Here is a 14,646-nt window from a genome sequence, read left to right as displayed (position 1 = left end):
AAGGCAACAGACTAAGAGAAAGAGGGAGAGAAAGAGGTTCATTCATCAAGCAACTAATTATTGAGCATCTACTGTATACCACGCACCTTCCTAGGCACTGGGGGCAAGCAGAGATCAAATCAAGAATAAAAAACTGCTCTAAGGGTCTTGAATTCCAAGGAGAGAAGACGAAAATCAAATCCTTTGTGGTAGAGGGATAGAGGGCGAGAAGGTGCAAACAAACTATCCACTGAGGAGGAAAGAGTGACATCACTAAGCAGCGACTTTTAGGAAAACGGTATGAATCTGATTCAAGCTTCTGCTTCCTGTGTTTGGGGTCTCTGGTCTCCATGTGGAGATGTGGGTTCGAATCCCACTGCTGACATGTCATTCTTGGTTGTCTAAAGGGCCAGACTCAAAACAATCTGAACAAGGAAAAGGAGACAGATGGGGAAAGCGAGGGGAGCATAAGCAACTAGTGTAAAGGCCCTGGGGCATGTCTGAGGGGCAGAAGGAAGGATGAGGTGGGGTTGAGCTGGAATGAGTGTAGGGAAGGAGTGAAGCCAGCATTGGAGGGACCACCGGCTCTTACAGGCATTTGGGAGGGCTTGTGTGTTGCCCCTGAGGGAACTGGGAAGAGCTGGGAGGCTGTGAAGCAGGGGGATGTGGCTGGACCATACGGTGGTTGCTGAAGTGAGATTAGAATGTAAGGGAAAGGAAAACTGGAGAACAGTTGGGCTTTCACAGCCAAAGTGGAGTCTCTAAATGACCCAGTAGTTTCTCTCCCAGGAATCTACCCAAAGGAGACAGGAAAACCTCTGGCGATACAGAAGCTCTTACACATGTGCTCAATTTCTGTTCTTAACATCCCCCGAGAGAGCAGCCCACATCCATCACCTGGTGAATGGGCACATGAAATGTGGTGCATGAAATGGAATGGTGTTCAGTCATAAAAACAGTGAAATTTGGCCATCTGCTACAATCTGGGTGACCCTTGAAAACACCCCACTAACTGCCAGGAGCCAGACAAGAAAGGCCACACATGGCATTTCATTTATAGGAAGATACCCAGAACAGGCATGCCTACAGAGATATAAAGTGGATTCATAGTTGCCCAGGGCTGAGGGAGGCAGTATTGGGGTATGAAGGGGTGATGGCTCAAGAGATTTCTTTCATGGAGTCAAGCTATTCTAGAACTGAATGCAGTGATGGATGCACAACTCTGTGAAGATACTGAAGAGTGCTGAAATGTTCACTCTACGTGGGTGAATTCTGTAACTGTACGTTATGTCTCAAAAAAAATCTGTTACCAGGGAAAAAAATAGAAGATAGTCTAAAGACACAGAAAAGGAGGAAGTGGGGGAAGGGCAGTGAGCAAGAGGAGGAGGGAAAGAAATGCAGGCAGGGAGGGAGGTGATGAGGGAAGGGGAGAGAGGCTCCAATTCCAAGGGCCTATGGTGTCCGCCGCCAGTTGTTCCTCCTCCTCAAAGACCAGACCAGGCCAGAGTCTAAGACCTGTTAGATTCTGCAACAATGGAACAATTCACCATTGGCAACGTCCACCATGATGGTGGACGGTTAAGTTTGACTGTTAATTTGATGGGATTGCGAATCACCATGGATACATGCCTGCGGCTATGTCTATGAGGGTGTTTCCACTAAGGTTTAACTGAGCATCTAAGATTCCCCCTGAATGTGAACGACATGACCCTGTGGCCTTGGGTCTCAGAATGAACAAAAGGGAGGAAGTGAGCTGAGCAGCAGTATCATCCCTCCCTGCTCCCTGACTGTGGCACGATCTGACCAGCTGCCTCCTTCCCTATCACCATGCCTTTCCTGCCATGATGGACGGCGCCTTTGAACTGTGGGCCAAAACCCCATCCTTCCTTAAGTTGCTTCATTAGGTGACTGACCACAGCAATGAGAAAAGTCACTAAAACAGATGGTTATGGTGGCTGCCGAGCACTGGAAATGAGCCTTGTGTGGCTGAGGAGTCTCATGTCTAACTTATTACTATTAACGGCCACACGTGGTTAATGGCTACAGTGCTGTGACCCATTCCAGATCCTTCCTTCCATATGTGCTTCTTGTCAGGAGGCCCTTTACTTCACGCTATTTCTGATGGCTCTTCTCTCTCAGACCTGCTTCCTTTGATGTTAGGCTCCAGGAAGCTAGGTCATTCATGATACTAATGGTGACGAAGCATTGTGACTGCGTCTCAGGGATTACAGCTAGACCTCCTTGACCCTGAGAGGCAGGCTGCATTCCCCAAGTGCCAGGGAGGTGGAGAGATGCAGACACTCAGCTAGAAAGCAGCAGGGCTGGGGTTGGAACTGACATTGCACCTTCCCCGGGCCATGCATGTGGTTGTAGTGGCACCTCCCTCCCCAGTGCAGTCCTTGTTCCTGCCTCCAGGCACCGCTGTTGTGCTGGGTTCTGTGTGCTGGGTGCCAGGTGCCGGGCAGATCCTGGCTAGTGCTGAGAGTCTGTACATGAAGCTCAGCCCCACAATGGAACACATGGAGGCAGTGGCTTGTGCACGGTGTGTCACCCGCTGTGGGATATAGATGGGTCTTCAGTACTCACCCTGCCACCCTCTAGGCCTTCACAATTGACCTGCTGACCTTGTGCTTCCTGTCCTCAGTCTCCTACCTATGCATCGTCCCCGTCATCTGTGGAAGCCCTTGGCCCTCTCCCCACCCTCCCTCCTCTAAATAATGGCTCTTCTAGAGCTTCTGACTGGCTTCCCACTGCTGCTGTCTTCTTATGCCCCTTCCCTTGGTCCCCCCTCCCACCCTCTTCCTGCCCCCACCTGCCATTAATTTCTCACTTAGAAGCCAGATGTTGTCCTAAAGCCTCGAGTCAGCTCACATCATCAAACACAAACGTCATGGACCACAGTGCCCTGATGCTGGGTCCCTATCCCCTTTCCACCCTCCCCTCGAACACATTCTCATTTTCACTGTCCCGCAGCTGCCTCCTCTCACTTTCTTCTATTTTCTGAGCACATTGACTCCTCCAAGCCTTGGAGCGTCATGGAACCTTCTTCCTGAAGCCCTTCTCATGACCATCACATGCCTGTCCCTCTCATGACCCAGGTCATAGCTCCATGCTACTGTCCCTACAGTGGTACCTATCTGCAGAGACTCTGCAATCCACAAATGCTGTTAATTTTATTTCACTCACAGGTCTTACCATGTCCTGAAAACTATTCTGTATTTCTTTGTGGCTAGCCTCTCTCTGTCTCCAAGTACATGCCTATTCACTAGGATGCATCTTCTGTGGAGGTGAGGACATCTGTTTGCCTGTCTCACCCAGGGGAGTGTGGGAGGATCTCAAAAAAATATTTGTAAGATGAATGAATAGCATGGTACCAACATCCAGACCCCAGCATGTAGAAGAGTGGGGGTCTTTGCAAGACTCCTGCTGTGGATCCCACACATACTCTGCTCACCTGAAAGTACATGAACTTCATGAGCTTGGTGACCTCTGGCTCCAGCACCTCCACCGTCTTCTCATAGATCTCTACCCGATTGGGCTGCTCATTGCATTTCACCTGTGGGTGGGAGAGGTGGGTTCAGAGTCCAGATTCCCCAGCTGCTACACAGCTCATGCACGGTACCTCATAGTATCTCACGGTCACCCTGGTGAAAGCGGCTGTTGGAGCCCTGACTGATGGAGGTGGCAGGGGACAGCAGTGCTCCAGCTAAAGAGTCAGATGCCAGTCCACCTGCCCTCCCTTTCCCACTGTTCTGTGCCCTTACCATGGGCTGTATGTGTGTTTATGGAGATCTGCAAGAGCCCCTACTTTTCTCCACACCTGAGTGAATGAAATGGTCTGTTTGCCCTTGTTCTAGTAATACCTGGAACAAAGCTTCCCAGACACATTCAGGCCTAACTGGCTATCCTAGGTTATGCCATTCAAAGGCCCATTTCCTCTGCCTGGTAGGTTTTAGCTAGCATGCAGCCTCAGAATTATGTAGCAGATGTTCTTAGAACACACACACCAAACATGCCAACAGGCTGGCGGTGGGGAGGAGTGAGCAAAGGCCCAGCCTTTCTTTCCTCCTTCTCTCCCTCCCTTCTTCCCTCCCTCTCTCCCTCTCTCCTTCCCTCCCTCCCTCCTTCCTTCCTTCTTCCCTTCCTTCCTCCCTCCCTCCCTCCTTCCTTCCGTTCTTTTTCTTGAGATAGCATCTTGTTATATAGCCCAGGCTAGTCTCAAACTCAAGATCTTAGTGCCTCCACCTCCCAGGTATTGGATTACATGCCTTAGATAAGAACAATCTCTATGGCTGTCTAGAAATTATCAATGCTAACATAGCAATCAGTGGGAAATGAAATGGATAAAATTATACAATCATAAAACATAGTTCCAAACTATTAGAAGGAAGAAGGTGGATGTGTGGAGTTACCATGAAAAGATGGCCACCAGAGCTGACAGACAAAACACAACAGGAAACGTAATTGGAATCCTGTTTTATTTTTCATTTGTTTTTGGTACTCTGGGGATAGAATCCAGGCCATGGACCCTAAGACCATAGGCATGCTCAGCAGCTACTCCTCAAGTTTAATCTCAATCTCTCCCTCCCTCCCTCCCTCCCTCCCACTTTCTCTCTCTTGGGGGGGGGCGGAATTCTGGGGTCAGTGAGATGGCTCAGCAAGTGAAGGTACTTGGCACCAAGCCTGACAACCTGAGTTTGATCTCTAGGACCCCCATAGTGGACTGAGAGAACCAATTTCTGCATGTTGTCCTCTGACCTCCACACACACACACCAGGTAAATACAGAGACTAGGTAAATAAATGTAAGAAAAAGTTTAAGAAAAATGAAATTCTGTTATGTGTTCATATATAATACAGGTTTAGGCAACATAAAGAGTACAAAGAAACTGCCTGTGCTGGACAGCTTTAGTGTCAACCTGACGCACCTGGGTTGAGGGAGCCTCAACTGGGGAATTGCCTTCATTGGACTGACCTGTGGCCATGTCCATGGGGCATCTTCTTGATTGGTGAGTGATGTGGGAGGGCCCAGCCCACTGTGGGTGGTTCCATCCCTGGACAGGTGGGCCTGTGTTGCATAAGAAAGCAGGCTGAGCAGGGGCCAAGAGAGCAAGTCAGTGGGTGGTAGTCCTCCATGGCCTGTGCTCTGGCTCCTGCCTCCAGGTTTTTGCCCTGAGTTCCTTCCTACCTTGGGCTCCCTGATGAACTGTGACCTGGGAGATGTGGGCTGAATGAACCCTTTCCTCCTCAAGTTGGTCAGAGTAGTTTGTCACAGCAAAGAAGAGACAAACTAGGACACTGCTAAAACAGCCATCACTAAACATGATGATCAGGGGGAGAAGAGAGGAATACTTTCTGCTTAATTTACAACATGGTTTGTTGATTTTTTTTTTTTACGAGGGAAACCAATAATTATATGAAAAAGTCAGTAACAATAAAAATATCTGTGAAGCTGGGTGTGGTGGTCCACGCCTTTAATCCCAGCACTCAGGAGGCAGAGGCAGGTGGATCTCTGTGAGTTTGAGGCAGCCTGGTCTACATAGTGAGTTCCAGGCCAGCTGGGGCTATAGGAGGGAGACCCCATCTCAAAAGGGCCAAAAAAAAAAAAAAAAAAAAACCCAAAACCCATAAACCTCCCTTGCATTTTAAACATGAAAAAGCTGGTAATAAAGAAGTATAAAAAGCAAGTCCAGGGGCTGGAGAGATGGCTCAGCAGTTAAGAGCACTGACTGCTCTTGCAGAGGACCCGGGTTCGATTCCCAGCACCCACATGGTGGCTATAGACTGTCCTTAACTCCAGTTCCAGGGGAATCTGAAGCCCTTTTCTGTGGCATTGCACAACACGGGTGCACTCACATACATGCAGGCAATACACTCATACACATAAAATAATAAAAATAAAATATTAAAAAAAGCAAGTCCAGAACAGTGTAAAAAAAGACATAATAGGGTTTTATGATAATGATTTTGATTTGTAAAATAATATTCACTTCAGGAAAAAGACACAGGCAAATCCACTGCAGAGCGCTCAGTAATTATCCTGTGGAGGAGGAGGTGGGTTTGGTGTGTATGAGGAGAGATCATGTTTATTATTTTTATGTCCTTCTGCAATGGTTGGGTGGCAGGCAGCAAACACTGCTTTTGAAATAAAATACTCTGAATATTGTGTGCTGGGCAAACTGTTTTTAAGTCCCTGGGCTGGGTTCTGGTCACCAATCTTTTCATGCCCTTTAGGTAAGAGGCCCAGATTTACCCCCCTGCCACCCGCAGAACACAGCCCTCTGGCTCAGGGAGTTGGCTTGGGGGCAGTGACACCTCCCTGGAGGGCAAGAGAGGCACAGCAAGGACGATCTCACCTGGGGAATGGCCCGGGAACAGCTGCGCCAGGTGTACAGCATGACTGCGTACTCGTGTCCCTCCTCCAGCATTTCATTCTGAAACAGCAAAACAGCCTCAGCACGAGAAATGGCACCAGTGTGGCCAGGCTTCTTAAAGCTCACTACCCACCATGTGGTCTGAGGCTGGCGACAGCAGCAATACCCGGATGCTCATTAACAAAGCAGACTCAGACTGTCTCTGAGTCTATGGAGCAAGAATCTGCATTCCAGCAAAGTCCCCAGGTAACTCACATGTGCCCTGGGTCTGCGAAGAACCAATCTAAACCATCCTCATCAGACGCCCCAGGGCTCTACAACCTGGACAAGTTACCAACAAAGAGATGGCCATTGAGGAAGAAGGAGGAGACAGATTTATATGTTCCCGTAGCAACAAGTGTCCCAGATCTAGAGCCAGCAAGTCAGTAAGCAAATAGCACAATCACAGGTACAGCAGAGGCTAAAAACCAAGACGATCAGCGATGATATGGACAAACATTATTGTGCATTGGAACAATATGTGGGAGATGCTCCAAGCTAGGACTAGGGAGCTCTCTACGGGGCAGCGGTATTTGATATTACTTTATATATCATGAAAATATGATATAGTGCCACAACTTTCACACTTCATTATGAATCTGTATTTGATAAGCAGGAAACTGATTAAAACAGAGTTTTAGAAGTAATTAGAGCAGATGGTAAAACAAACGCCAGCATGAAAATAAACTTGAAAGTCACAGGATGAGTCAAACCCCGGAGCAAGGGCACTGCAGAGCCCCAAACAAGGTCCAAATGTCTGGATGAAAATCCGGCTTCATCACTTATTAACTCTTCTGTTTACAATAAATCATTTTCATATGATCCATTTAGTCAAATGCTGAGTGACTATGAGGCTGGTCATTGCACAGAATTCTGGGAGAATGAATGGACTCACTCTAACATGGGAAGATCTATCATGGGTGTTGGCAGAAGAGTCTGGCAGTGCCACAAAATGTTAGCCACGGTTACCATGTGACCAGCACTGACTCCTGGAAATACATACCCAAGAAACCCAAAAACATGTCCACATGGAACTTACATGGATTCCAGATCTATGTGTAACATGTCATGGCATGTTCTTCATAGTAGACTGGAGTGGAAAAAAACCAAAGAATGCCCCTACACTATGGAATGCTGCAGCTCTATGAAGTAAGACTGTACTGACACATGCTATAATGTGAACTTTGGAAACATTACACTAAGCCGAAGAAGCCAGGCACAAAAGGCCACGTGTTATATGATTCCTTAGATGAAATGTCCACAGGAGGCACAGCCATAAAGGCATACAGTGCATCAGTGATTTCCAGACAACACAGACAGAGGGGAACTAGACATGACTGCTAATAGGTTTGAGTATATTTAAAGGATAATGGGAATTAGATATTTATAAAACACTGTGAATGAGTTAAAAAATAATGACTTATTTTATTTTATAAAAATATTTTATTTATTATTTTTACTTTATGTGTATACATGTATTGCCTACACATAGGTGAGTGCACCCATGTGGTGCAATGCCCGGCGGAGAACAGAAGAGGCTGTCAGATCCCCTGGAACTGGAGTTACGGACAGTTGTTAGTTGCCATGTGGGTGTTAGGATTTGAACCCAGGTCTTCTACAAGTACAGCCAGTGTTCTTAACTGCTGAGCCATCTCTCCAGTCCCAATAATGACTTTTATATTTTAAATGGCTTTAAGTCATGGAAAGCAAACTTCAAAAATACAAGGAAAAAGAATAATACTATGTCTCCTATTTTTGTAAATGTTTATATCTAAACAAAATGAACTTTAACTAATTTAACTTTAAATCTATACATTATATCCACTTCACCATGCAGTGTTAGGATAGGATCAGATTTAATTTGGAGTTTATCTCTTAGTATAGTTCACTCAACTGAAAATGCCACTAATAGGTCACAGTCACAATTCCTTTTTTTTTTTTTTTTTTCCCTGTCTTTTTGAGACAAGGTCTCCCTGTAGCCCCAGCTGGCCTGGAACTCACTATGTAGACCAGGCTGGCCTGGAACTCACAGAAATCTACCTGCCTCTGGATTAAAGGCCCAGTTTCTTCTTAATTTAGAGCCTAACTCAGTAACATGCTGTCTGTCCCTGAGATCAGAAAGAATCAAGACCAACTGTGGGTAACCTGCTATCATTGTTTGCCTTGGAACACATGTCAAAAAGGGGAACCAACAAAAATATAAAGAGCACATGTCTATTTTTGGCCCCAAACTGCCCACAGCAGGTGTAATTTCAACTTATTCAGTTAATATATGATGTAGTGTTCCAGGGTCCCAGGCTGTGTGTGTGAGCTGAGAGCTTGAAGGTGAACAGCGATGCACACCCTTCCCTGAGGACAGTTCAGCCAGAGTTGTTGCATAATAAGCCTGGAATACAGAGGTTAGGATGGTGTGATGTCGTGGTAAGAGCCCTGGGTGGGCCTAGGGAGCACTGAGTTCTTGGTTCTTCTTAAGTCCATCTTATTTTTTTAATTAATTAATTAATTTTTAGAGATCTGTGTCCCAAGCTGGCCTCAAATTTGCTATGTAGCTGAGGATGACCTTGAACTTCTGATCCTCTTGTCTCTACCTCTCAAGTACTAGGATTACAGGCATGCACCACCATACCCAGCTTATGTGGCGATAAGGATCAAACCCAGTGCTTTGTGAATACTAGGCAAACACTCTACCTCCTGAGCCACAGCCTCAACTCTGGGGTCTATCTTTTAACTTGGCAATGTCATAGTTTCCTTACTGAAAAAAAAAAAAATAAGTCAAGGAATGTGGGCAGTTTCTAGAAGATTTTCCCCTAGGATGAGTCAGCAGTCTCCCCTAGAGCTTCCAGAAAGGAATGTAGCTCTGCTGATAACTTGATTTAACTCAGGAAGATCCATATTGGGCTTCTGACCCAAAGTACTTGTCAGCAAAAACAATAAGCCCATAAGTTTATGGTAATTTTCCACAGCAACATTAGAAAGCAAATACGTCATGCACAGAGCCGGCCTCTCCTGTGCACTTGCCTATCCATGCCACTGACATGGTGTAACCAAGACATCAGTCAGTGTGGTTCCGGTTCCCCCAACTCCAGAGGCTCCTTACTGTCAGGTGGAGTTAACCTGCAGTGTCCCTCATCAATGTCATCTAACAAGGCCGCCATGCTCAAACAGCCTTCACCGTCTCCAGCAACAATCATACTCAGGATCTCCACCAATGTAATGTATTTGCTTCTTCTAACCCCTTCCGCACTTAACCAACAAGTAAAATGCATGGCTTAGGAAGAGCTCCCCCCATCCCCCACCCCCTCTACTGCTTTGTATTTATGTACTTATTTGCTTATTTATTTGTTTGCTTATTGGCTGGTTGGTGACGGGCTGTAGTCGAGGCTGGCCACCAACTCCCTATGTAGCTGTAAGGAGAATGACCTTGAACTTCTGATCCTCTGCCTCTACTTCCTGAGGACTGGGATTGCAGGCATTCACTACTATGTCCAGTTTATGCGATGCTGAGGATCAACCCTGAGCTTTGTGCATGTTAGGGAAGCATGGTACCAACTGAGCTACATCCCTAGCCGCTTTTTAGTTTGATTAAATGAATTAAAGCTTGGCTACAGGCTCAGCTGTGCCCTTCGCCGTCCCCACACACCCATACACTATTCATATTTGAAGCCCTAAACCCAGGACCTGAGAAAGTGACTCTAGTCCCAGGTGGAGCCTTTCAAAAAATGATGAGGCTCAAAGAATGTCATAAGGTCAGGCCGTAACCCAAGCTGATTGTTGTCCTTATAAAGGGCGGACTTGGTTGCACAGGCGACACTGCAAAAACACAGAGGAGAGTTTATGAGGAAAGAGCCAGGCCAGCTAAGGGGAGGCAGTAGGAGAGGCCAAGCCTGCTGGTCCAGGACTCCACCCTCCAGAGCTGTGGGAAGGAAGCAGCTGCCGTTTAAGCCACCTGCTCGTGGTACTCTGCTATGGGGGCCTAGCCAACGGACACAACGTCCATGTACAGACCCTTATCTACTTCTTCACAAATACCACAGACAGCTTCCTTACATCCACCCTACAGCCCAAATTTGGACAGTCCCTGAGAATGTGTCCTTGCCCACACCGATCATCACCTGCTGTCCCCTTCCCCATCTCATTTATATTTTACAGTCCTACACAAGACAGAAAGAGGTCAGGCCCGGGAAGCAGGGCGGACTTACTGGTTGTAGGATCATGAGTGGCTTGCTTAAAAACTTCTCAGGACCTCAGTTTTTCCATCTCTAAAATAGGTATAATGTTCCCTTTGCAAGTCACTGGGCTATAATGAGGCTCTGATGATTTCACAAGGGAGACATCCATGTTAAAGAGCACACACAAGCCATCATTACCTCCTACAAGGCTGGACTCAAAGGCTACTTCCACTGCCAAACTTTCTCTGGCCATCTCAAAGCCCCTTCAAAAACACAAGTTTAAGCTTTGGGTACAACATCGAATATTTATGTGCTTTTACTTGTCCGCAAAGAGTAGCCTAGTCCCAAAATCAGATCTATCACCAACCAGCTGTTAGACCCTGTGGAAAAATTACTAAGTGTGAAGACAATTTTATTAGAATTTAAAAGAAAAATACCCCAGGGCAGGTAAACTGTCAATCTCTGTAGCTGCCCGGAGGAGGAGAATGAAGGAGAGCAAGGAAAAAGCCATGTTACTTGGATTAGGCTGGCATGGAGGTCAGTCACCTGGCCACAGGCAGCAATATGAGAAGGGTAGCACTGGAGAAAAAGGAGTCTGGCCCAAAGCATCAGGGAAAGCAGGCTTAGAGAAAAGCAGAAAGAAGGAAAAGTAAAGCTACGCTTTTCTGAGTACTCCAAGTCTGTGGCTCTGTGAGAGACTGCCTTGAATCAATTCCTTAATTTAAAGGCTGCAAAGTTCCCTGACTGTAAATCAACTACCTCACAGGGTTTGTGTGAGGATTAAATGGGACAATGAACTTGAAATATTATCCACACAAAGTGTTTAGTAAACGGTCAGCTTGTGTCTTTCCCACTTGACTCACTGAGAATCGAGCCTGGCCCCCCATTAATCCTTGAATCATCCCACAATGGGTACACAATGTTTAATGAGGGAGTAGGGTTTGCCAAGAGGTTATAGAATATACCCGGCACAGTGATTATCAACCAGAGAGGCACATGTGGGGCCTATGAATGAGAAATCTAGAATTCTTTGAATTTCAGTCAGAATAAAATCAATGCAGAGGCCCAAGAGGAAAGCGGATGATGCTCTGCTCACAGGGTAGGACCCTGAGAAAGAGAAGAGTTGGCTGGAGGGAGGGCTCAATGGTTAGAGCGTGTACTGCTTTTGCCAAGGACTGAAGTTCGGTTCCCAGCACCCACTTTGGTGGCTCACAACTGCCTGTAATTCTAGCTCCGCTGGAGGGAGGGCTCAATGGTTAGAGCGTGTACTGCTTTTGCCAAGGACTGTTCGGTTCCCAGCACCCACTTCGGTGGCTCACAACTGCCTGTAATTCTAGCTCTAGGAAATCCAACACTTTCTTATGGTCTCCTCAGGCACCTGAACTCATGTGTACAACCCACACACAGATTCATATAATTGAAAATAATAAAAATGAGGGCTAGAGAGATGGCGCAGAGCTTAAGAGCACTGGCTGCTCTTATAGAAGACCCGGGTTCAATTCCTAGCACCCACTTCTTAGCTGTTAACTGTCTGTAACTCCAGTTCCAGGGGAACCCGAAGCGCTCTTCTCACCTCCATGGGTACTGCATGACATGAGTGCACTTACACGCATGCAAGCAATACACTCATACATACAAAATAAAAATAATAAAAAATTTTAAAAATAAAATATTAGGCCACCAGCTCGAGTTGATGACTGTTATTCCAAACCCAACGCCATTGTCTTTTTTTAATGAGGAGCTTTTGTTTTATCTAAGACAAAATTCCATACACATACACACAGTAATCTACAAGGTATAAGACAAAGCAGGATGTAGTGACATGAGAATCTAAAAAGCCCCCGCCTCAGGGAAGTGAGCAGTGGGGTTCCAGTGAGGAGGAAGGGTAAGGCTGGAGCTGCCCCAAGGCATGGGCAGGGGATGGGCCAGGGCTCTAGAATGGGCTTCCATGGCTCTGCTGACTGAGGCAGAGCCTCTGGAGTAGCTGAGCACAGGCCCTGGTGTGGGAAGCTGCTGGGGGTCACTCCTGCTACAGGACAGTGTGTGTCTGCATGTGGGTCACAAATACTTACCATGCTGGAGTGGACTGTTGCCTGCTCGATGTACCTTGCAATGCCAGTGACAAATGCATTCCTGTCCTCGAAGTTTGTGTCAAAGTTGGCCTGTAGAGGTAGAGAATGGGAGGTGCACTGGGTTATTGGAAGACACATTCAAGCTGCTGGGTGTTCAGGGACTGAACAGCTGCCAATAAACGCCACAAGCTTTCTATGGAAACCTGCCCATCGCCTCTCATCCTACCCCTCCCTCCCCAAGTTGGCTGAGGATGAGCTCGCATGTGCATCCCAACAGCGACCAGGTTCACTCGGCTGAGCCTCAGAGGTAAATGTTTTATCCCTAATTGAAACCTTTTTAGTCCAGTTAGTAAGGCTATAAACTTTACTAATGTTTATGCATGTGATAAACACACTGAAAACAATGTTTTATATTCTTGTCATGAATAAAATCCCAAGCATAAAAAATTATATTTCTAGATGAAAATGTATTATTTACTACTGGATTTAATGTTGTTGTTTACAGTCTTTTTGTTTTGGCTAATAGTTTTCATGGCTTTAACATTTTAACTGCAATAAATATAATTTGTACTAGCAAAATCTTTTTATTTTATGTGTATAGATGTATTGCCTGCATGTAGGTAAGTGCAACTGTGTCGTGCAATGCCCGAGGAAGACAGGAGAGGCTGTCGGATCCCCTGGAACTGGAGTATCGAACAGTTGTTAGCTGCCATGTGCTGCTGGGATTCGAACCCGGGTCCTCTGCAAGAACAGTGTTCTTAACCACTGAGCCATCTCTCCGGCCCTGAGCAAAATCTTATAAAAACATTGTTTTGTAAAAAGAGTAGGCCAAAGTATTTCAGGTATATGACCTACACCTCATATCTATAACTTACTTCACTATCAATTTATTTATAACACTGCAACACATTTTTTTTTTTTTTCCTTTTGAGACCGGGTGTCCCTGTAGCCCCAGATGGCCTGGAACTCTGTATCAGACCAGGCTGGTCTTGATCTCACTAAGATCCACCTGCCTCTGCCTCCTGAATGCTGGAGAATGAAAGGTGTGCACCACCATGCCTGGCTGCAACACATTTTTAATATGTTTTAGAACTGACTGTTTACATTTTCTCTTTCAAAATTTTGCTTCTTGTTTGAAAATCATTGAGAATGGAAGGCTGTCCTTTATCATTTAGTCTCCTAACTTTTTGGTTAGTCCACCTAGTATTATGTTCAGCACAATTTCACAGAAGATTGTATCCAGTAAATATTCAACATTATGAGAAAAAAATTATTACAATAAAAAAGTAGAGAAACAGATGCAAGCCCAAACAGTTATTAAAAGTTAAGATGTGCATACCTCTGATCCAGTCATTCAGAAATCACTGCCTGGAAGTGCACAGGTGGCTATGTGAGCTAGGTCCCCAAAGCTTTTTTACAACAAAAAAATAAACCCAAACCGTGGAAACAGTTCAATTATTCATCAATAGCAAAATCCTAAATTGATGCTATTCTCTCTATACAATGGATTTGTAAGTACCATGAGCTGGTTTAAAGTGGTATTACTGTAGCACTGTCACAGAAAAATAGCCATAAAAAATGTTGTTGTTATTTTTGAGAAAGGGCTACTACAGCCTAGGCTGGCCTGGAACTCTCTATAGCCCAGCAATCCTCCTTCCTCAGCCTCCTAAATACTGGGATTACAGGTGTACATTGCCATGCAAGGCTCCACAATAAATTATAACAAAAGGTAAATCATACATCAGTATATACAGCATAAGCTCTTTTTTTAGTAAAAAGGAAAAATATATTTATGGCACACATATTTGGTTAAAAAGGTATTTCGCCATAAATTTAAAGAAAAAGGCAAGTCATAGAACAACATATATAGTATGAATTCCTTTGTAGTAAAAAGAAAAAAAATCTACCATATATATTATGTATATATGTATGTATTTGGTTTAAAAATGTGTATGTACACAGAGAATGGTATATAGATACAGGGAAAATTTTATTTATTGTACTCTTCAGTATT

The 14,646-nt window shown here is 45.4% G+C and overlaps 1 protein-coding gene across 1 annotated transcript in view; it reads right to left on the bottom strand.

Moving 5' to 3' along the window:
* The window catches only part of Cyfip2 (cytoplasmic FMR1 interacting protein 2), a gene marked incomplete in the record, with an annotated part of 135,344 nt that overhangs the window by 94,526 nt on the left and 26,172 nt on the right, over positions 1-14,646 (bottom strand). The window contains 3 exon segments of the mRNA XM_017801740.2: positions 3,434-3,535; positions 6,335-6,412; positions 12,633-12,722. Of these exon segments, the coding sequence (XP_017657229.1) occupies positions 3,434-3,535; positions 6,335-6,412; positions 12,633-12,722 (270 nt within the window).

This window comes from Nannospalax galili, unplaced genomic scaffold (assembly GCF_000622305.1).
Source record: "Nannospalax galili isolate Female #2095 unplaced genomic scaffold, S.galili_v1.0 scaffold983, whole genome shotgun sequence".
Classification (NCBI taxonomy): domain Eukaryota; kingdom Metazoa; phylum Chordata; class Mammalia; order Rodentia; family Spalacidae; genus Nannospalax; species Nannospalax galili.
Note: the sequence above shows the minus strand (reverse complement) of the source record. Positions and strands in the feature narration are given on the sequence as shown.